At 36.2% G+C, this 21,964-nt stretch overlaps 1 protein-coding gene across 1 annotated transcript; it reads right to left on the reverse strand.

Annotated features, from left to right (window-relative positions):
• Positions 1-627: 627 nt before the first annotated feature.
• On the reverse strand, positions 628-2,284 carry LOC110877540 (transcription factor MYB36). The gene is made up of 3 exons (XM_022125691.2): positions 2,109-2,284; positions 1,902-2,031; positions 628-1,703 (listed from the first exon to the last, which is right to left on the reverse strand). Exons 1-3 carry the CDS (start codon positions 2,242-2,244, stop codon positions 941-943), a joined length of 1,029 nt encoding a protein of 342 aa, XP_021981383.1. The 5' UTR covers positions 2,245-2,284; the 3' UTR covers positions 628-940.
• Positions 2,285-21,964: the final 19,680 nt, after the last annotated feature.

The raw sequence follows: 21,964 nt of genomic DNA on the forward strand, positions 1-21,964 counted from the left end.
TCATTCGCAAGTTGCTGAGGGAGTTGCAAATCTCAATATTCATTGAAGCTTTGAAGAACATGTTGTGTTTGTTTTCTATTCTAATTATTATCTTAGGTTGATAAATTGGATCACAAACATAATGTATTTGGTTTGTGAATTGTCAGTGTAATGTTTAGAATGATACAAATGAAAATTTACTGTTACAAACTATAATCTATTTGGTTTGTAAAAAAAACCCCTATCAAATGGTTGTTTCTAACCCAATTAGGTATTTGAATGCAAATGACAAAAAGTTACAAACGTGAAGGGCTATTTGGTACAAAAAAAAAGTCATTTTGGAGGAAATGACAAACATGCCCAAACCTCAGGAACGATTTTGGCAATTAACTCAAGACTTAATGTCATTCGCCTAACCCCGGTAACCTTCAACAAATTTTAATGTTTGATATTTCTCGGCTATGCCCTTTATCGAAAAAGAAATCATTGATCGAGTTGATTTTGTCTCACTTTCCGATACATAAAAACATACCTCGTTTTAAATCGAATAAAAAAATAAAATTAAAAAGGTATTACAAGTTAAATCCTCCAGTGCCCAAAAAGTAAGTGTATAAAGTAATGTGGTGTGAACACTATAGGATCCAAAAATGATCTAGGTTTTCCACAGAGATGGTATTCTGGTAAATATATTATTGCCTACTAAAACAAATGACAATAAGACTTTCGACTCATAAAGTTGCTATATACACATAGGCATACCATTAACTTAAATTCGGAAGGGATGTACCACATGTTTATGAAAAAAATTGGGTGCGAGGGTGTAACCAAGGAGAGTGATCGATGTCCCTTGATTGGTATATTCGATTAACACTTTCCATTCAAGATCACACCACGTTGGGATTGTTGGACGTAGCTCTTAAGATTTTTTTTATTGTGCTATACAAAGTCGCTTGTATTTATTCTAGTAATTCATTTCAAACTTGTATGGTTGGGATTGATGATCACCCACACTACTTGAATCCCATGAAGTCGAAGAAGCTGAATTTGCTTCGAACTCATTAGACCACCAAGTCATCATGTCCTTCGCTCTGTCCATGTCCTTGAAAAAGTCAACCTCGTTCGCCTGTGTCTGATCCACCGATATGGAATTAGCTCTTTTGTTGCTCAACATCTCATCTATTTCAGCCTGAAAAGCCAAATACTGCTGGAATTCCATGCCTGTCTGCCTTATGCAATCTGGACCCCTTACATATGCGGATGACCCATCATCTACATTGATGAAGTTGTCCATTTGATTGACCAACATATTACTTGGTGAGGTATACGCTTGTTGAATGCTGTTATAGGATGGTCCAAAAAGTTCAACCTTTTGAGCACCATCATTTAAAACATGTTGCATTATTAGAGGATTTGATGTTTCGTTTAGAAGTTGGATAGACTGCATAATCCTTTCTTGAATTGGGTTCAACTTGCAAGGCCACATGGATATGTTATTAGGGTTTTGAAGGCTTTGGAGTTCCATGTGAAGTTGGAGTCTTTCAATGGCAGAATTACTTAGGGTTTCAATTCCATTCCGAACTTTAGGATCATCGGTTGAACCGGTCAGTCTACTAGATTGAGTCTGTTTGCGCCTTCCAAGCAATTTCTTCTTCAATCTTGTGTTCCAATAGTTCTTTATATCATTATCAGTTCTTCCAGGAAGTTGAGCAGCAATTATAGACCACCTATTTGATTTAAAAGGAGATAAACATAATTTAGTCTATATAGATGCATACCATAACAAAAAGGGGGTGAACTGATGACTGATACATATATCCACAAGTAATTTTTGAGCATTTTATAACTTAGGATATATTCTTTGAACAAAAGCATCATGGACAAGTGCAAAGGACAACAAACATTGGTTGGAACATGAGTATTACCTGCTACCAATACTAATATAGAGGCTGCAGATGATGTTGTCTTCTTCCTCAGAGAATCCTCCATGCTTTATATCAGGTCTTAGGTAATTCAGCCACCTAAGTCTACAACTCTTTCCGCACCTCTTGATACCTTCATACAATCGAATATAGTTAGGTTATAAGTCCAATAAGGGTGTTAAAATGGCATTAAAGAAAGAATATGCGTACCGATCTTTTGAGGAAGAGCTATCCAATTGCCACCAGTGCCGTATTTTTCGATATAATTTTTGAGTTTAGCATCTTCTTCTGGAGACCATGGTCCCTTCTTCACATTTGCTTTGTCACAACAAGGTGCTCTTCCCATCTTTCTTCAGTTTCTTTGACTTTGTGTGCAAGTATTTCCTCTCTCTTAGTCTATGGTTTGTTTGTGAGAAAATGTATTAGTGAAGACCCCATATTTATAGTGGGTATGACAATTAGGGTTGGTTGTGATTATTCAAGAAAAATAATTAAAGTCAGTCCCTTCTAGGGTTTTGGTAATTTTTGACGACTTGAATTATGCATACAATAGTCAATAGCTTGGGCAATTATGTCTCACTACCAAATATGGCACATAACCCACTAGTATGTTTCTGTTAAATGGTAGCTCCCGTCTATAGGTTGAGAGTTTGAGTCTCGTTAATTGTGATTTGTGAAGTAGAATTAAAAGTGTATTTGCTGAGACCGAACGGTATGGGGCTCGTCCCCGGGCCGTCCCCCCGTTTCGCTCCGTCGCACCCGCCCCCAAGGGCTCGTCGCGTCGCTGCCGTCTCCTCCAAGACACCGGAGACGAGCCAAAAGTTTGAAAATTGGTGCGCCCCCTTTAGTTCTTCTCTCTCTCTCTCTCTCCTTGAATATATATTATTTTTTTTATTAAAGTGCGTAGTCCTCCCACACCCTTGGATAGTCCCCAAGGGGATGATCCTCCTCCCGTCATGATGTGGCGCCTACGTAGCGGGTGGTCTCTTTGGGGACTATCCAACCCATACCCCATGGTCTAAGTGTGAGTTATCATTCTAAAAAAAGTTTTATACAAATCCACAATTATGTATATATTTTTTATTCTTAGCTCAAAATAATAATTGACTAATATTTTGATGCTTATATTAAGTTAAGTGTAATTAATAATCCATAAAGATGGAGCATACGTTTAATCAGTCGTTAATAAACTACCTAAATACCAATGGGTTGGTGTTCCATTGGCAAAGGCAGAGCCTTTAAACACCTTAGGAGAAGGAGGTATTGGGTTCAAGTCCCACAAACGACACGAATAAAAGAAATTTGTCGTTAAAAAAAAAAACTACATAAATATACCAAAAATTTACAACTTTAGATATAGAGATGAAAACAGTTTTGCGACACAGTTTGCTGTTAGTTTCAAAAGCTTACTGTTATTTATTTCTGTCCACATTTGATATAGAATAATATTTGAAGGATGTTGTGGTGATAATGAAGAGGTTGCTGTTAGTTTCAAAAGCTTACTGTTATGTATCCAACTCTAATCGTTATGAAGGAAAGAATACATTTGCTCGATTGATGGCATCCCAGGATGCTTGTACAATAATAATAATAATAATAATAATAATAATAATAATAATAATAATAATAATAATAAAAATAAAAATAATAATAATAATAATAATAATAATAATAAATGCATTGGAATTTCAAATTATTATGTTATATACTAATTATATACTAATAGAAAACAAACTGAATGAATAGTGATTTCAACATATATTAATTAAATGAATAGTGATTTCAACATATATTAATTAAAACAAATGAATAGTGATTTGAATCTATATTAATTAAAACAAACTAAATCAATAGTGATCTAGAAAATATAAGAATACGGGGTATGGGGCGGGGTTGTGACGTGGGTTGGGTACAAACGCGTAAGTCACCATCCCAGGTGAGCTTGGGTTTCGGCGTGGCCTCTTGGACGGGGGTTTCAGCCAGGGCGATGCGCGGGGCTATCAAGATGATATGACGGGATCTCATTGGCCAAGACAAGTAGCTGTTTGGGATAGCCATTGACCAACGGCTATGTGTTTCAAAAAAAAAAGATCTAGGAAATATTAGAATATGGGGTATGGGGCGGGGGTTGTGGCGTGGGTTGGGTACAAACGCCCAAGTCACCACCCCGGGTGGGCTTGGGTTTCGGCGTGGCCCCTTGGGCGGGGGTTTCAGCCCGGGCGTTGGGCGGGGCTATCAAAATGACATGGCGGGATCTCATTGGCCAAGACAAGTAGCCGTTTGGGCTAGCCGCTGGCCAACGGCTATGTGTTAAAAAAAAGATTTAGGAAATATTAGAATATGGGGTATGGGGCGGGGGTTGTGGCGTGGGTTGGGTACAAACGCCCAAATCACCACCCCATGTGGGCTTGGGTTTCGGCGTGGCCTATTGGGCAGGGGTTTCAGCCCGGGCGTTGGGCGGGGCTATCAAGATGACATGGCGGGATCTCATTGTCCAAGACAAGTAGCCGTTTAGGCTAGCCGTTGGCCAACGGCTATGTGTTTAAAAAAAAGATCTAGGAAATATTAGAATATGGGGTATGAGGCGGGGGTTGTGGCGTGGGTTGGGTACAAACGCCCAAATCACCACCCCGGGTGGGCTTGGGTTTCGGCGTTGCCTCTTGGGCGGGGGTTTCAGCCCGGGCGTTGGGCGGGGCTATCAAGATGACATGGCGGGATCTCATTGGCCAAGACAAGTAGCCGTTTGGGCTAGCCGTTGGCCAACGGCTATGTGTTTAAAAAAAATTATCTATTCACTATAAATACTCACACTTCTATTCATTTTTTTACCACAACTACTCCACCTCTTCTATAATGATCTCTATCTTATTTTTAAAAAAAATTCTCATCCAACCACAATACGAAAAATGAATCCTCATAATCGAGGTTTTGACCCGAACAATCCGTGGGCATTCCAAGAAACACCTAGCCCAGCATCCAATCGTCCAATTGCTCCCTTTTTAATGCACTCCACGATGCCGGATATGACTGGTTACGCATCGTTTATCTCGAGTCGTTTGAAGAATGATGTCAGTCAGTTTACTTACTATGTGTATAAAAGGTAATCTAAACTGTGCAATTACTTGCATTGCTACGTTGCTACAGGATTTTATGAGCTCGGTACCAATCGGTACCGAAAATACCGTTACCGAAATCCCCAAAAGTATGTACCGGTACCGAATATACCTGGTACGGTACGGTTCGGTACCGGTTGATACTGGTACAGCACCGGTATTTGAGGGTAAAAATCGGTGAATACCGGTGCCGAACCGGTACCGAAAATACGTTACGTTTTAGTTCGAGCTACTTTTTGTTATTTGACATGTTTTGTCATTCTTATAGAACGATTTGGTTTAGCGCGCCGCAACGCACGCGCATGGTAAACAACTAGTTTTAAGATAGCAATGAACAAAAATGCAACCAGACTAACTACTACACAAATATCTTTCCGGTGACTTCAAATATTAATATTTTATAAAGGAGACTCATAGTTAAATTTTATTATAATGTTTAAAGGTAATTGTACAAGTAAAATCAACAAAGAAACCTCCATCGTCTTTGTTTGTCGCCAACCTCTCGTGTATTATTCAATCATTAGCTAGTGATGTAGTTATGATGACAATTACAATCGTGCTTATAGTTTGATTCATTTCCAAATATATATTAATTGGTTAGAAATAGATAAGTTTATTCATCAAGAAACTGATATTAATTCGTTAGAAATAGATAAGTTTATTCATCAAGAAACTGATAATAATTTCCTTCTATTTGAGGAAATGAAAATTCAATAAGTAGGATACAGCAGAAGAAACAAGCCGAAGATATGATGATGTCCAACCAAGACAAACTAAAGGCCAATCATATCAGTGTGTTTTGAAAAGAAAAAAATCGTAAAAAGATTGGATAGAAGTATGTTTAACACCTTCATGTGTGTTTTAATTGATAGCGTCTACAAGAAACTCGGGAATTGACAATTGAATTTCAGTCTAAAATAGTCTGAAACGGTTGCAAAATTTGCAACTATCTTGTGATCCTATCACTGATTTTGCGACCAACGCAATTTTGTTACCTTTTTTTCGATCACAAGTGCCTAATTTTCTATCGGTGAGCGAGCATTCTGCAAGACAAATCATGGGATCCTCCTTTGTTAGTTGACACAGATAATTTACAAGACTAGGTTGATTGATATAATCAACATAGTATTCTGTCGCCTTTAAAATGTATTACATGGAACACAAACAACATGAATTTATCCTTCGAGTCGATTTTCCAAAACCGACTTGGGTCACATGATCGTCAACACAATTCCATGACAATATTTACGTTAAACTCGAGCTCGCTTAAGGTTTTTTTCTTTTCGAAGAAAAATTAAATTAGAAAACTTAATGCTTCTATTAATTTGCAAAATATTATCTCTCGGTTTCACAAATGTTGTTGTACATTCTATCTTTAAAATACTTCATTGTATTAGAGAATTTTGATTATCGTCGTTTACCATTTTGTTAATTATTGGATTCATTAAAAACACTGAATTTAGTATATATATTATTATATAGTATGTTAGCTTATGAAAGATATAAAATAAGCATAGTTAGCTACATAGGTGTCGACTAAAAGGAAGAGAGGCAAAAGCTTGATGGTCACTCTATTTTAATCGAAAGCATCACAAACTTTTGTGCTTGGCTGCTTCCTCTTTTCTGATTATTCGTGTTTAGAATGTTAAGTAACCCAAATATAAATTAATCAATAACAATTCCATTTAACGAATATATATATTTCTCATGTCAAATGGCAGAACTGTCTGCAGAAGATATAAAAGAACATTTCCCAGGTCAAATAAAGGAAAAACAACTTACTTCCTTCATGAAAGTGTTAGGGTATACGCACGTGGAAGCAGTGGCGGAACTAGAACATTAACTCAGGGGTATCCTAAAAGAATTTTTTTTTCACCGTGCAATCGTACAATATTAAAAGAAAAGGCAATAAATAAATATAGTAAAACTAATATCTAATAGATTTGTCTTCTTCTTTTTTTTTTCATAACTTGAAATCGTTCTATCACATCGTCGTCTTTTACTTCACGTAAAAAATCCTTTTCGACCACACAAACCATAGCATTGTTCAAAAATTCTGGGCCCATTCGATTGCGTAAATCCGTCTTGACAAGCTTCAATTTCGAAAAACACCTTTCAACGGTTGCGGTTGCAACCGGTAAAAGCAAAGCTAGCTTCACTACCCGATAAACTGAATGAAAAGAACTATGCGTTCCCGTTTCAACCATAACACGCGCAAGATCACTTATTCCATTCAATTTGCAAATTTATCACCATCGCTTATAGTGTGACGAAATGGGCAATTGGGATTTGGGCTTATTATTTTCAATTGATTGGTATCCTCGTAGTTGTGTCGTGCATTAAAACTTCAAGGCAATTGAGCAATTATTTACAATCTTTTATTATTTTGGGCTAACATATTGGCCAATTGGCCTTATTATTTACAATCTTTAAATGATTTGGGCTAACATATTGGGCAATTGGGATTTGGGCTTATTATTTTCAATTGAGTTGGGTTTACAGACTCTTTTTTAGGGGTGTCCTCGTAGTTGTTCAAGGGTATCCTTGGTATAAAAACCGAACAAAAAATAAAATTTTACACTACTGATAAAAAGTTGAGCCGTAGCCCGTGCTACGACTCGGACAACATAAGGTCCGCCCCTGCGTGGAAGGAACGCACACAAACGATAACCTGCAGAAAGATGAACGAACACGAGAACACAAGGATTTACGTGACTCGGTCGGCTGACCTACGTAGACGGACTGCAACCAGGAATTTTATTACTTTCTACCTCTCACCACTAGTGATGAGGAATTACAAGTACAAAGATCATTTAAATAGAGATTACAACTAGGGTTAAAAACTTATTCCCAAAGAAAAGACTAATTGGGCTATAACTAAATGAAACAGGCCAGGTCTCCGACTTAATTAGGTGGTGTTTGTTTTTTGGGTAAAAGCTCTTCTGAGCACTTATGTCTGCGTCGCGCAGACGCGTGCAGACATAAGGGTCATGCAGCTTGTTTGTTTTCTTGAAGATCTGCAGACCTTTTACCTCTGCCTCACCTCTTCCCTAAGCAGACTTATACCCATGTCTTCAAACCTCTTCCCTCCTCTCCTCTTCAACCTCCACCACCCAGATCCACCACATCACGGTCACCGTCAATCCTCACCACCATCGACACCGTCAATCCTCACCACCACCGTCACCACCACCACCACCGTCACCGTCAATAGAACAAAACCCAGAAAATAGAACCACCACCACCACCGCTACCTGATACATCACCACCACCATCGGAGCTACACAGTCCACTACCATCATCATCGGTGGAGAGAGAGAGGGAAAGATCGTAGAGAGAGAGAGACCGTAGAGAGAGAGAGAAAGAAGAGAGAGAGATCAGTGAGAGAGAGAGACCGTAGAGAGAGAGAGAGGGGGAGCGGCAGGAACGATGGTGGTGGGTTTTGATGGCGGTGGTGCTATGGCGGAGGTGGTGCGGTGGTGGTGGGTTTGCGGTGGTAGATGAAGGCAGGAAAGATGGAGAATGTTTTCGGTTGTTACTGATCGAGATTTAGGCAGATTGTGGTGATTTTTTGGTGTGAATTTAGGGGAAAAAGTGAAAGCGGTGGTAGATGAAGGCAGAGAGAGAGAGAGGAGTGTTGTTTGTTGTGTGTTGTGAGAAGAGGTTTTTGTATAAGTAAAAAAACAAACACTCTTCTCCTTGCAAACTGCAGACTTTTGGTCCACCTCTTCTCCTGCAGATGCCTGTAGATGTGGTCCGCAGACTACAGACCTTTTACCTCTTCAAAAACAAGCAGCATCTTAGTCTGCTCTAAATTTGTCTTCTAAAACTAAACCGGGCTCAACCCAAATCGAGCCTCCACGCATAACCCAAAAATCTCCCATTTGGAGGCTTGTTGATCTTCAAACTGCCTTCCACTATGAAGGCTTATACGTCTAGTAACTTCTTCATCATATCATGGTTGTGCGACCTTCTCATCAGTTAACATGAAGGCCCATTGAAGCCCCCGTAAACTCCAACACATCTGCCATGGTTGAAATTGCCCATAACTTGTCCTTGATCCCTACCGGTTCCCATGGACACGAACTATCGGATCCTTGAACACCTTGACAACAAACACTCTCCGAATAAAGAGAATAATCAACTGGAGGGACTTTGACAGTTGGAATATTGGTCCTCTTAACCCCCTGTCATCTAGTAACTTTGAGTGAAGGACAACCTGTGCTCCCAATGCCACTAAAATCCTTGGTTGGTTTCCCTGAACCTTTCCAAGCACGCTTAACCTAAATCTTGCTAGATCTTGCTAGTGTTGGTCTTCTTGTAATGAAAGTATAACTAGTAAGCTTGCTAGATGTTGTTGAACTGTAGCTCTAGCAAGTATACTAGTAGATCTAACAAAATACATAAATAAAAGTTATGATGAACATGATGAACTTGGAAATGGTCTTTAAAAATGATGTTAAAGATTGTTATAAGTTCTATGAAATTTTTGAATATTATAAAGTTCATTTTCGTAAACTTGGTTTTAAAAGTGTGTATAAAAGTCTAGTAACCACTTGATCTTTCAAATTTATAAACTTACAAAGTGGTTATTTGTAAAGATCTAGACATTTAGACAGGTTCATGTTCTTGATTTTGGTTGAAATATACAAAGTGCGTGTTATTGGTGTTTAAATATGTTTATATTGAGTTTGACACTAGATTTGAAGATGTTGAAAAACATGAAAATATTCATATTTAAGGGGAAACTATGACAAAAATTTTCTAGAAATATAAGTATGATTAAACAAGGATTTTTCAAAGTTAAAAATGGTATAAAAGCACTAAACATGATTTTACAATGTTTTGGGTGAAAAGTGTATGTTTAAGAAACTAGAGTTTTCATGAACTTAACATATATATATATATAGAAACGGGTTCGGGAGAAAACGCTCAAAAGTGTGAGAACGGTGAAAACGCATCCTAGCTCAACACGTGTCTCGTGGCATAGAGAAAGGCGGAGGGGCTTTTTTGTCTTTTCATTCTTCTTTTATTTTCACAACGTGGTATAATATTTTCTGGCGTCTAAGTTTTTTTTGGTGTTAACTGTATTTATTAAACTTTTTGGCGTTGAATTAATCGTTTTGTGTCACATATATAATTTTTTGGCGTTATATCGTTTTCTGGTTAATTTTTTTGGCGTTTGTGGCGTTTTGTATAATAATTCTTTACGAGTAATTAATATTTGCATAAGATTAAAATAAGACCAATTTTTGTTTTGACGTTTAGTGAATTTTTTTGCGTTTTAATACCCTTTACAAGGTGGTTTCACAGCAGCTGTTCTCCCAGTTTTCATTCTACTAGTGTTTTGGTGTTTGTAGTTTTCGGTGTTTTATATAATAATGTATTTTATTTATAGAGAATTGGATAACAAAGCAACATATAACTTGATATCAATACAATATAAAATGAAAACAAAAATAATTAGAAATGGCAATCTAATTTTTCTTTCCAATCTTCAATGTCATCAGCCTCTTCCTTCTTGAATTTGTTTTTGGCGTTTTGAACTTTTTTTGAATAATTTAGCTAGATGCCAACTTTCCTTCGTAAACCCCGTCTTTTCAGAAGAAGCTGTTTAGTGGCATCCTGTTTTTTGGTGTGATATTCTTGTTTGGTGGCATGTCATTAAAGATCAACTCTTGCTTGATGTTATTTGTAATAATGGAGTCCAAAATAGCATTTTACACTTGTGTTGAACCCTTTATTCCATCCATATAATCATCAAGAACAAAGCTCACATGATGACATATCACTGCCATCAGTCTCTTTTTCTTGAATATTTGTCCATCTCATTCAGCAAAATATTATTGAGTTAAGCCCCTCAGAAAAAGGATCCATTTCAGTGAAAGCTTTGCCATCTGTGGCGTTTTAAAGGGAGTGGTTTCTAGAGGATCTGGCGTTTTTGTGTTTTCTGGTTATGATTAATTTTATCGTGTATAAACCCCTCTCTTATAGGAGTTTTTTGGCGCGTAGTTTAGGCTGGACTTTTTATTGTAATAAATGATAGTAATAAAGTAACTGTCTTTTCAGTTTCTGTTTTTGTATTTACTGTGTTGATCAGCTTTTATCAGTTTTATAGGTTATAGACGTCCCATCTTCTAAGTTTGGCGTTTTTTTTAAATGGCGTTATGCAGACCAACATGACAAAATACAATAACGGAGTAAATAAAATATTAAGCAGGAAAACTATTTTTTGTTATTTTTGGCGTTTTGTTAGGGTTAACCATTTTTAGTATTTTTTTTTTTTTTTGCGTTTTGCTAGTAAAGATAGAAATATATCATATAATTATGTTAAAAAAAAAGAAGATTACATAGAAGAAAAAGAGGAAAAAAATAAAAATCCTTCGTCAGAAGGTACTTTATCCGAATAGTATCCATCACTTGCGTCATCTTCTTCCTCCTCGGAGTCTTCATCTGGATCTTCATCCATGTCATCACATTCACCTTCATCAGCTTCTTGTTCCTGAAGATTCTGAAGCCTCCATCTGAACATGTCTTGTATTAACTCCAATTTTGAGTCTATTTCTGTGTTGGTACAAATGGCGTTATGCAATTCTTCCATGAAACTCGGTCGCTGCTTTGTCATGATGTTCTCTAGCCAGTAGAGTTCCTGCTCTCCGCTGTCGTATGTAACCGTCACCATGTTTGTTTCATCATCAAAACGCCATGATGTCATGACAGGGTCTGGCTTCACATCTCCTTTGATTGGTCCAAATTTGCTGGTTAATGCTTTCATAAGCATATGCGTTTCATGGCATTCGTTGTCTAGAGCGATGCCAATGGATAAGATTTGCCTCTGTATCTCTTCTTCAATCTTCAGAATTGCCCTGACCATCTCAACATACACCCTCCTTCTGTTGTCAAAATGGAGGACGTATCGTCTGATTCCCAGAGTGTATCTCCACGAAATGATTGTTGCCATTTTTGGCGTTTTGGTTAAGTTAGCGTTTTTGGTTAACAATTTTTTTTACAGAAAATGGATAGATTGAAGTGATTATGGAAGCTATGTTTTACCTTTGTTTATATAATGATGTTTTTGGCGCGTAATTTAGGAGGGAATTTCTTCTAATATGTGTTAATAACTGAAATTCAGTTATTGTGTTGTTTCATCTTCCTATAATATTCAACGCGTTTTATTACTAATTTTTTGCGTTTTGTTTTTAATGGCGTTTTTTTTAATGGCGTTTTATCATTTGATGGCGTTTTGAATATGAGCGGTAAAAGACCCTTTTACCCTTAATGAACTGCATCCCACATAATAATATTGATGTTATTTACGAAAACGCCACCACGCAATCTAGTCCATGGATTGTTTTGGTCAGACGATCCATAAGCGTTCTCACATTTCACCGTTTTCTCTAAATCTTGACCCTATATATATATATATATATATATATATATATATATATATATATATATATATATATATATATAGCAAAATCACATACAATGTTCATACGTGTATTTAGTATAAAGATATAGGAATTTGTATCCACTAAATATCAATAAAAATACACCTACAAGAATATGTAAGAAAAATGACAACTTATATATATATATATATATATATATATATATATATATATATGTATATATATATGTATATGTATACATACACACACCCATGACAAGGATATTGGACAAATGGACAAATATAAATACACATATATATTGAACGAAAAATATGTATTATACCAATCTTTGGTAAAAATGTATAATATATTGGACAAGATATATATATAGGCTAGGAGTTGGCTATAAAGTCCAAATTTGCTAAAAAATGTAAAAAGCCATAAAACCCCGTAATGTCAACTATAAAACATACCAAAAACCCACAAATAATATAATTAAGATTACTAAAACATCATGTATGTAGGTTTTGTATTGTGTTTTGGATGTTAAAGCTCTGATTATGGAATGACAAATATTATTGTGTTTTATGTTAATTAGCATTTTGTGTTTTATTTTCATAGTTCTACGATGGTGTATTTGTAGTTTTCATGGACTATTAGGGTTTGAATATGGTGTTTTAGTAATCTTCATTCTATTATTTGTGAGTTTTAGGTGTGTTTTATGACTTTTTACACTTTTTATGAAACTTGTACTTTGTAGTCGAACCTCACCCTATATATATATAACAAGTGTAAGAAATATACACAAACCGATCTTAAAAATATATTATTTTTAAGAAACAACAAAGATATATTTCACAAGAAATATAATTTCGGAAAACCAACAAAATACTAAGTGTGGGAATATCCAAAAAAATTACAAATATATACGTATACTATATGTATAAATACGTTCCTATGTATATCATAAGGCACATAGTAAAATACAAGAATACAAGTAATATACATGTACATACGTATAGATACTACACAAGTACCTATGAGATAAGTATACATATGCTTGGTTACACGTATAGATATAAATACGTAACAAATACATGACTTGATCAAGTATGCAAACAAGTACACATACATGTATATATGTGACAACCCGTAACTTCAGGTTACTACTTTAACCTAAACACAGTTAATTTAATCATACATTCATAGCACTGCATTTAACAAGAGTTAGTTAAATGAGTCTACGTTGGTAATTCAGGGAATTACCGAAACACATACATGATAACTCTCGAACATTGGTGACTAACGCGAATAATAATCATAAACAGGTGGTTTATAGGAAACTTATGTGATGCATGGCAATTACGTGAACAATATGATTTAATGTAAATTACATGGTATTATGTGACTCTTGTGTAAAAGATTATATTATTAGGAGGTGTTTAGCATAATTGTGAAACTCTTATAACCACTCAAAACCCTAAAATTTCCCATAACTTCTCTGTACGACATTTCTACTACTCTCTAACCATCTCTAATCCTTCTACAAACATTCTTGGCTACACAAGTTCACACACATCAATCTTTGATCTTCAATCCATCTAGATTTAATCAAAGGTAAGTGCTTATGATTATATGATATGTTGTTAATCTTGTTCTTTTGATTCATACAAACCCTAGATGATCCAAACAATTGATTGTGTGTAATTGATTATGCCAATGAATACGTAATTGCTTAGACTGAATGATGGTGTAATGATTATTTGATGTGGTGGTATGATAATACTATTAAATTGATTGATTTGATTCCTGACATTGTTGATTTCTGTGCATCTGGGGGTTTTTGTTTGTAGAAACCTTGAAGAATGAAATCCCTGATTGTCAGACTTTGTGAAGTCACAAAGCTGTCTGTATACGTTGATTTGGTTATATGTTCGTATTTATTAAACCTTCAACTTGTCCGCACTTGTTATTTTGTTACATGTCCGCATTTGTGAAGTGAAAAAGAGTCTGCACTTGTTGTTTGAAACAAGTCCGCACTTGTTAAAAGGAATATGTCCGGGCTTGCTAGATAATGAAAGTCCGAACTTGTGGAATTGCAATGATGTTCGCATTTGATATAGCTCTAATGGTCCGCACTTATTATTATTTTCAATGGTCTGTACTTGTTGACACATAAGGGTCCGCACATGTAGTTCTTCAAAAGTGTCCGCATATATATTACGAACATATAGTCCGCGCATATTAAAGATGTTATTCAGTCCGCACTTAAGACTCTCTTACATGTCGTCACTTAATGCTCTATATATAACAGTCCGCACTTAATGTTCTTGAGTCTGCACATATAGAGACTTAGAGGGGTCCGAACTTATGTTGATGTAAGTGGTCCGAATTTGTTGTTATTAAACTGTCCAAACTTATGTTTGTATAAAAGGTCCGAACTTATGATTAAACTGTTCGAACTTGTGTGATGGTTATAGCGTATATGTCCGAGTTTAATGTATATGCGCGCACTTGACTACTTGTTGGCATGTAAGTTGTGATGTCAGAACTTATAAGGTATCTAGGTTGTCAAGATATATATAAAAGTTGTCTGATGTTATGTATATATATTTTCTGTATAGGTTCTGATTTTGGTTAAGGGTTGAAGGGGGGTCCGGGTTAATCCTTATGATGAATCCGAACTTACCTTATGACTACGATACTCAGGGTTTGCTGTTTGAGTGCTTTGATGTTTAATGGATAATCAAGAATCTGAACATAGCAATTGTTATTGAATCTGAACTTAGCAATTGATATTGAAATTGAACTATTGTCATCAACTAGGGAAATTACCGTGTAACAAACGTAGGCAACCTAATCACTTGATCAATGACTTGTTTGGATACCTAGGGTATTGCAAACACTTTACTTGTATACATACTTACTTACACTTAACGAACATTAGGTCGCGTGTAACGGACCTAACACTTAATTAACGTTTAGAGGCACGTTAACGCATAGCGAGCAAACCAAGGTGATTTCACTACTCTTACACAAGCATGCGTCCCGGGGGAACAAACAAACTAGTATTCCTGGGAGGAATACTTTTAAATGCTTTAGTTTACTTATGATGTTGGTTAATAAACTCGAACTCTATCACGAAAGTCCCTACTTACATACCGAGCTAGTTGCCTGGGAGGCAATGGGGTATTAGTTGATAGCGATATTAGGCTTAACAAACCTCACACCGTACATGGGAAGACGGGCATGAAGTAATGACCATTAACACTTTGATCAATGATGATAGACATTGATGAGGGCACCAAAAACGAACAGTCAATCGGTACAGAGTTTATTATTCGTAACATGTCTTTAAACTAAACACTTAAATGATTATTGATAAACAAAACTGTGAACTCCCAGCTTTATGCTGAGACACTTTTCTGCATGCTTGCAGGTCGTTAGGTGTCTTCTTGGAATGGAGCTTTCGATCGGGGGAGCTAAGGATGTCATGGGTCGTGCCGTTTAATAACACGTCTAATGTTATGCTATGTTTTATGAACAGTTTGATTTCAATTACTTAGTACAACTTCAAATGCTTTCGCTGAACTTATACTTGTTTTAATCAAATGTTTTGAAATGCACTTTTCACGATGAATGAGATTTCAAATCTATTATCTTACTGTTAGTTCAATGTAATTAGTGGGTAGATCCTGGTACGTCACACGCCGCACAGTGGATTCCGCATGTGGTATTTTGGGGGTGTGACAATATATACATACAAAGACATGTTAAAAATATACATTATCTTTAACAAAGTAACAAACTTGGTGTAGGATCGTATGCTGACCCAAATGAGTCGTTCAGAGGTTTACTCTTGCAATTCAGATGCGGAATAATAAGAAAAGCAAGTAGATATAACTTGTTCTTTTTCCTAACTGTCTTTTGTATTGATTAGAAACGATTTACAGCTCGATCTTCACACCGGCAGAGCTTCGGCGTGGAATACAATTACTCTCTTTTTGAGGATCGCTTATGAACAACTATATATAGGCTTCTGGAACCGCTCATGTGGACATGTGACACATGAGCGATCCAGGTTAGTCCACATAAGCGGTCCATATGACATAAAAGCGGTCCAAGACTTATGTGACCCTATAAGCGATCCTAGCACCTAATACCTATTCAGACTCTCATTTTCTCGTATAACGTGCCCTATGCTATACAATACAATGTAAGACCTGATCCTAGACACTTAGACGGAATCAACAGATGTAGTGCACCAACAGACTCCCCCTCAGATGTTGATGGAGTCGCAAATACACTTTAACTGCAAAGCTGTGTCTTCACATCTTCAGACTAGATCAGTCTCTGGGCTTTCACTTTCTTTCTATCTTCAGACTCCCCCTCTCGATTTACTGGCATTCTTTTGTTCTTCAGTAACATCTTCAGGATCTTTGTCTGGCATTCAAACACTCTAATTCTCTTGATCAGATCTCTTGATTCCTTAAGTTCATCAGCATCATCAGTTTGACATGATCTTCAGAATCAGAATCTGATCTTCACAGACTTTTAGAATCGAATATCCTGGCTTTATCAAAAATCTTTAGCATTAATTTCTGAGATCGAAAACTGGCTACCTGCACAATCTTAACCCAGAAATAAATTTTCTAATTTTATCACATATCAGATACCTCTGCACCAACATATGACTCCCCTCAAAATAATCTATGATGAACCACTTTTGAAAAAGGTTAGATTTATCGAAAACAATTTGATTTATACACACACTCTTCCTCAAATATTGCTCATCATGTTTAGCATTTGGAATTTTGAAAATCAGTTTTCCAACATCAGTTGTCGAAAATCTTTTTGACTTTTCAAAAAAAAAAATTATGCTAAAAACACTCAAAAATCTTTTTGGATTTTTTGAGAGACATTTTCTGACACCACTTGAAAATAAAACATAACGAAATAAACTATTTACAAAAAATATTTTTGTAAGTTCGTGCAAGAGGATCATATCAGTTTATGAGACCAATCACCAACACCGTTAAGCTAGATTTCATTTTAAGCTTTAAACAATTTACCTAGATTGTCAGTATGTTTGTCCTCTTAAATTCTCAACACAAATTTCAATCGATTCGAGATACGATATTAATGTTTTAGAGACTTAAACTTAATTGTGTATCACTCCACTTGAATATACTCCCGTATCCAGATCCCAAATATTCAGTCTTACAGGTGAGTATACCACAGCTGATATCTGTAAAGGGGTTAGATGCGAAACCGTGAGAGCTCAGGTCAGAACTTCCGTTCAGCAGAGAGATGACGGCTCGACTTTTGGTGGGTCCCCTTTAGAGGATCTTTTTGCATTTCAACAGCAGCGACTATCAATTTTATTGTTTCATCAGCATGCTGAGGGCGACGCTTATGTTTCAAAGCTTTAGCAGAAAGTATTATCCGGGGACTAGGACAGAACTTCCATTCAGCAGAAGTCCCGGGATAATACCCCAGATATCACTGAATATAAAGACCTAGTATCTCAGAATACGGGACCTTTCAAACAAGATTTCGGGGGTTACCCATATATCCAAGACCCACGAATTAATCAAGTTTGATTTAGGTTTATATCTCGTTTCAATTTACTAATTGTGTGAAAATCTACTGACACATCCGCAGTAAGATCGTTTATCACATTTTGACTTTCCAATTCTTTAGCGTGCCGTGATAGTCCACTGATGTACTATCATTTCCTCTTTTTCGCAACAAAACTCAATTTTTAATTACATCATGTTTTTGGCTTTTTCAAATTTTTCAAATGTTTTTGGATTTTCTGAAATTTCCCTACTCCCCCTAAAATGCAAACACATTTCAAAGAAAATTTAAAAACTTCAAGACTTTTGACCTACTAGAAACATAAAATGCAAAAACAAACTGTACAGAAACTTGACAACTGACACTGAAACCCATCAAATCACCATTCACTAGGCATAAACAATCTGAACTCCCCCTTTCACAAATCATTTTCTCATTTAGATTTCAAAACACTTAAGTTTGTTTTAATCAAAATGATTTTTCCGGAAAATGAATTTGTGTTGATAACAACCACTTGTAGGTTTATCAATTTTAAAAACGGGGATGTGGTTCATCATCTTGTCTATCTTTTGTCATGAATAGTAAATCAAGTACAAATTAATATCCCTGATTTACCATTTGCATCCAAGAACCTTCTGTACCACTTGTAAATGTAATTAACTCAACATATCCAAGCATGTCAAAATTTAACCACAATTACCACTTGTAGGATCAAGATTACCACTTTGTAGATATCCAAAAACTACCAATTGTAGGAATATTACGTCTACATCACCATTTTACCAATCAAAATGCCGATTCCTGCTTCGCAATTACCCACCTGGAAGCTCCGGCGTAGTCCTTTCACCTGTAAAAAAAATCCAAACATTAAACACAAACATTCAAACTTCTCAAATACTAGAAAGATGCCGATTCATGATCCACGATATAAACTTGGGATCTCCGGCATAGTCCTTTGACTATTCTGGGAAACAAACTTCCCTCCAAGTCTTCTCAGACTTGAGGGCTTTCAACTCTTCAGCTGTAGGGTTGTATGTCGCCTTTTTAGTTGCGTAAAAGTCTTTTACCCCTTTAGCTTTTCCACTCAACATTTTCCCAAATATCTTCTTAACATTCCCGTTGAATGTTTTCTCGACATCAAATTCTTTTTCATCCTCATAAAATTGATTTGAAATTTCAATTTTTCCAATTTTCTTTTTAACCTCCTCAAACTTCAATGATGGAAGAACATCATCATTTTCTGAAATTTTCTCCATAACTTGTGGCTCTTCTGGCTTTGTGGAACCAGATTCATCGCCGACTTTTTCTTCTACCTTTTTAGCAACCCACACTTGGTTGTCATTTCCTTGTCTTTTGTAAAATTTTGTCTTTTTCTTTGAACATTCTCCAACTTCATTTTTCGAATTTTTAAAAATTTTTGATTTCTCAGATTTTTCTACAACTTTGTCTTTCATCTTCTGAGAAGCTCCCTGTTTTGCTTTGATATCTTTCGAACAATCCGATGCAATATGACCAGCTTCATTGTATTTCAAACAGGTTTGAGTATTTCTTGGATGAAATACTCCAGTTCCATTCTTTCTCTTCTCAGCAAGAAACTCTTTGTTAGTTTGTCTCAAAAATGGTTTCTGCTGTTCATCTTTCGAGCTTCCACCTGTCACAAATTCAGTGTTTGAATTAGAATTTTTCTCATTTTTATGATTTTCTTGTGGAACAAAACCTAAACCTTTCTTTTTGTAGCTACGATTTTGGTTAGGTTTCTTTGGAAAACCAGGACCAGAATTGTAACCTTTTTTCTTGTTTAGACGTTGTTGAACTCTAGAAGTATATTTTTTAGGTTTATCAAAATTTTTCAAAGCTTTTAATTCAGGAATATTAACTTCTATTAGTTTAAAATTTTTGTTGACTAATTCTGTTTTGATACTCATTATCGGAAACTCTTTGTTGTAATATAATTTGTCAGAACCATTCAAAGTATAAACAACTTCGAATGTTTCATCATACAAATCTGCCTTTGATAACAAAAATTCTTTACTATAAGACCGTTTAACCGATGAATTTTGACTGTTGACAGACGAATTTGGCTTTTCAGACTCAGATTTTGACTCTGTCTCCTCATCAGTATCCAACACTTGATCGACCACCTTTTTGATTATTTCAGACTCATGATCAGTATCGGATGAGGTAAACGTCACATCAATGTTTTCTGGTAAGATGTCAGTTGTGTCGGTTTTAAGCTTTATATTGACTGCTTTTGCAAGTTGCTCCTCATTTGGTTTCCTAGGTGAATACCCATCCCAAATTGGAGGCGGACACTTGTTATAGCTAATGGTCGGTTTCTTACCACAATCTTTCTTTTCTTTCGGCTTCTCATCTTGAAAAGCTTCCATACCTGCAACAGTTGGGTAAACACGATCAATAACATAATCAGAGGTAGAATAGCTCAACAATAACCTCCTAATCCTCTCATTTTCAATCTTTTCAGTTTCCAACTCTTGCTTCCATTTTGCACTTTCTTCAATGTAGAAATTTATAGCTTTTTGCTTCGACATTAAAGTTGCATTCATCATTGTTAGCGCCTGTTCTCTTTCTGTGTTTGTCTTTTGGAGACCAGTTACTGTTTTGTTCAACACATCGTACGATTCTTTCACATAATTGAGATTGAACAGTAACTGTTCTTTCTTCTTTTCGTACTCAGCTATGATGTCGTCTTTGGCTTCACAATTCTTGCATGCTTCCAGACACTTCTCACATAGCTTGATGACTTCAACAATTTTTTCAACTTCGACTGTTTTAATAACTTCAACCACTTTTTCTACTTCAATCACCTTTTCTACTTCTTTCACAACCTCACCAATCTTCTCAACAACATTTTCAGCATTCTGAACATCAACTTCATATTCAGATTGTTGTTCTTTAGCAGCTTGTTTCTCTTTCAGTTTTTCCATTCTTTCTACAAAATAAAAATGAAAACTTTCAGGAGACATATGAGATTTTGCAATATTTATATGTTTCTCTTCCTCATCATCACTGCTGCTGTGATCAGGTAATTGATCAAAATGTACAGACTAATCAGAATCACCATCTGATACATCAGAATCCGATGGTGTTTTGTCAAATACAACATCCTGTTCTTGCACAGTTTCATCTTGTACAATTTCATCTGAACTATCTGAAACATCTCCAGAGTTTTCTGAAAGTTTATCAGTACTATCTAAACTTTCATCAGACGATACAGATTTTTCATCTTCAATTCTCACATTCTCTCCAATTGATCTCATCCAAGTAGCAAACAAATTTGGCTCTCGGACAATCTTTGCAATGAAAGCTTTAAAACCTCCCTTTTCATCTACGAACATATCCCAACTGAAACCATCTGGTAGTTTCTCATCATCTTGGTCGATAACTCGTTCTGTTGTAGCTTCAGATGGTATGTAATCACTCCAGCTGAAATCTACCAAACATGCTCTCTTGGGATCTTCAATCTTTCTTCCGTGAGCTGTCTGAGGTTCCTGGGATTGACCAACTTGTTGATAGATAGCTTTGCGGTAGTAATCATCTTTCTCGAATGGATTCTGTGCTCCGCTAGCTTCTCTTCCTTTGCACTCCCGCTTGAAATGGCCCTTCTCCCTGCATCGAAAACAAGTAACTTTAGATTTATCAAAACCTAAAGTAGAAACATGTGCATCAAGAAAGTCATTTCTCCCAGTAATGGTTTTGAATTTCTCAGCCCGACGAAGAACACTAGCAAGACACCATTTGATATCCATAAGTTCCATTTCCTCGGCGTCTATTTGATCGTAATCCTCTTTGGTGAGCATAGGATTTCCGATCCGACCAGCAACAAGACCTTCATAAGATAACAGAACTGAACCCAGAAGTGCCATGTGGTCTTTAGCAGTGTCTTCAGAGAAGCTTTGACCTTCTGGAAGGTTGAGAGCTATGTTGCACTGAATCACATATCCGTTTCCAGTTTTTGTACTTT

The sequence above is a fragment of the Helianthus annuus genome, chromosome 9, assembly GCF_002127325.2.
Source record: "Helianthus annuus cultivar XRQ/B chromosome 9, HanXRQr2.0-SUNRISE, whole genome shotgun sequence".
In the NCBI taxonomy this organism is placed as follows: domain Eukaryota; kingdom Viridiplantae; phylum Streptophyta; class Magnoliopsida; order Asterales; family Asteraceae; genus Helianthus; species Helianthus annuus.

Excerpts from the sequence above, each read along its gene's own strand:
- LOC110877540 (XM_022125691.2), bottom strand. The coding sequence starts at position 2,244 with ATGGGAAGAGCACCTTGTTGTGACAAAGCAAATGTGAAGAAGGGACCA. Across the intron at positions 2,032-2,108 it reads AGCTCTTCCTCAAAAGATCG|GTATCAAGAGGTGCGGAAAG; the intron begins GTACGCATATTC and ends GATTGTATGAAG. Across the intron at positions 1,704-1,901 it reads TATATTAGTATTGGTAGCAG|GTGGTCTATAATTGCTGCTC; the intron begins GTAATACTCATG and ends TAAATCAAATAG.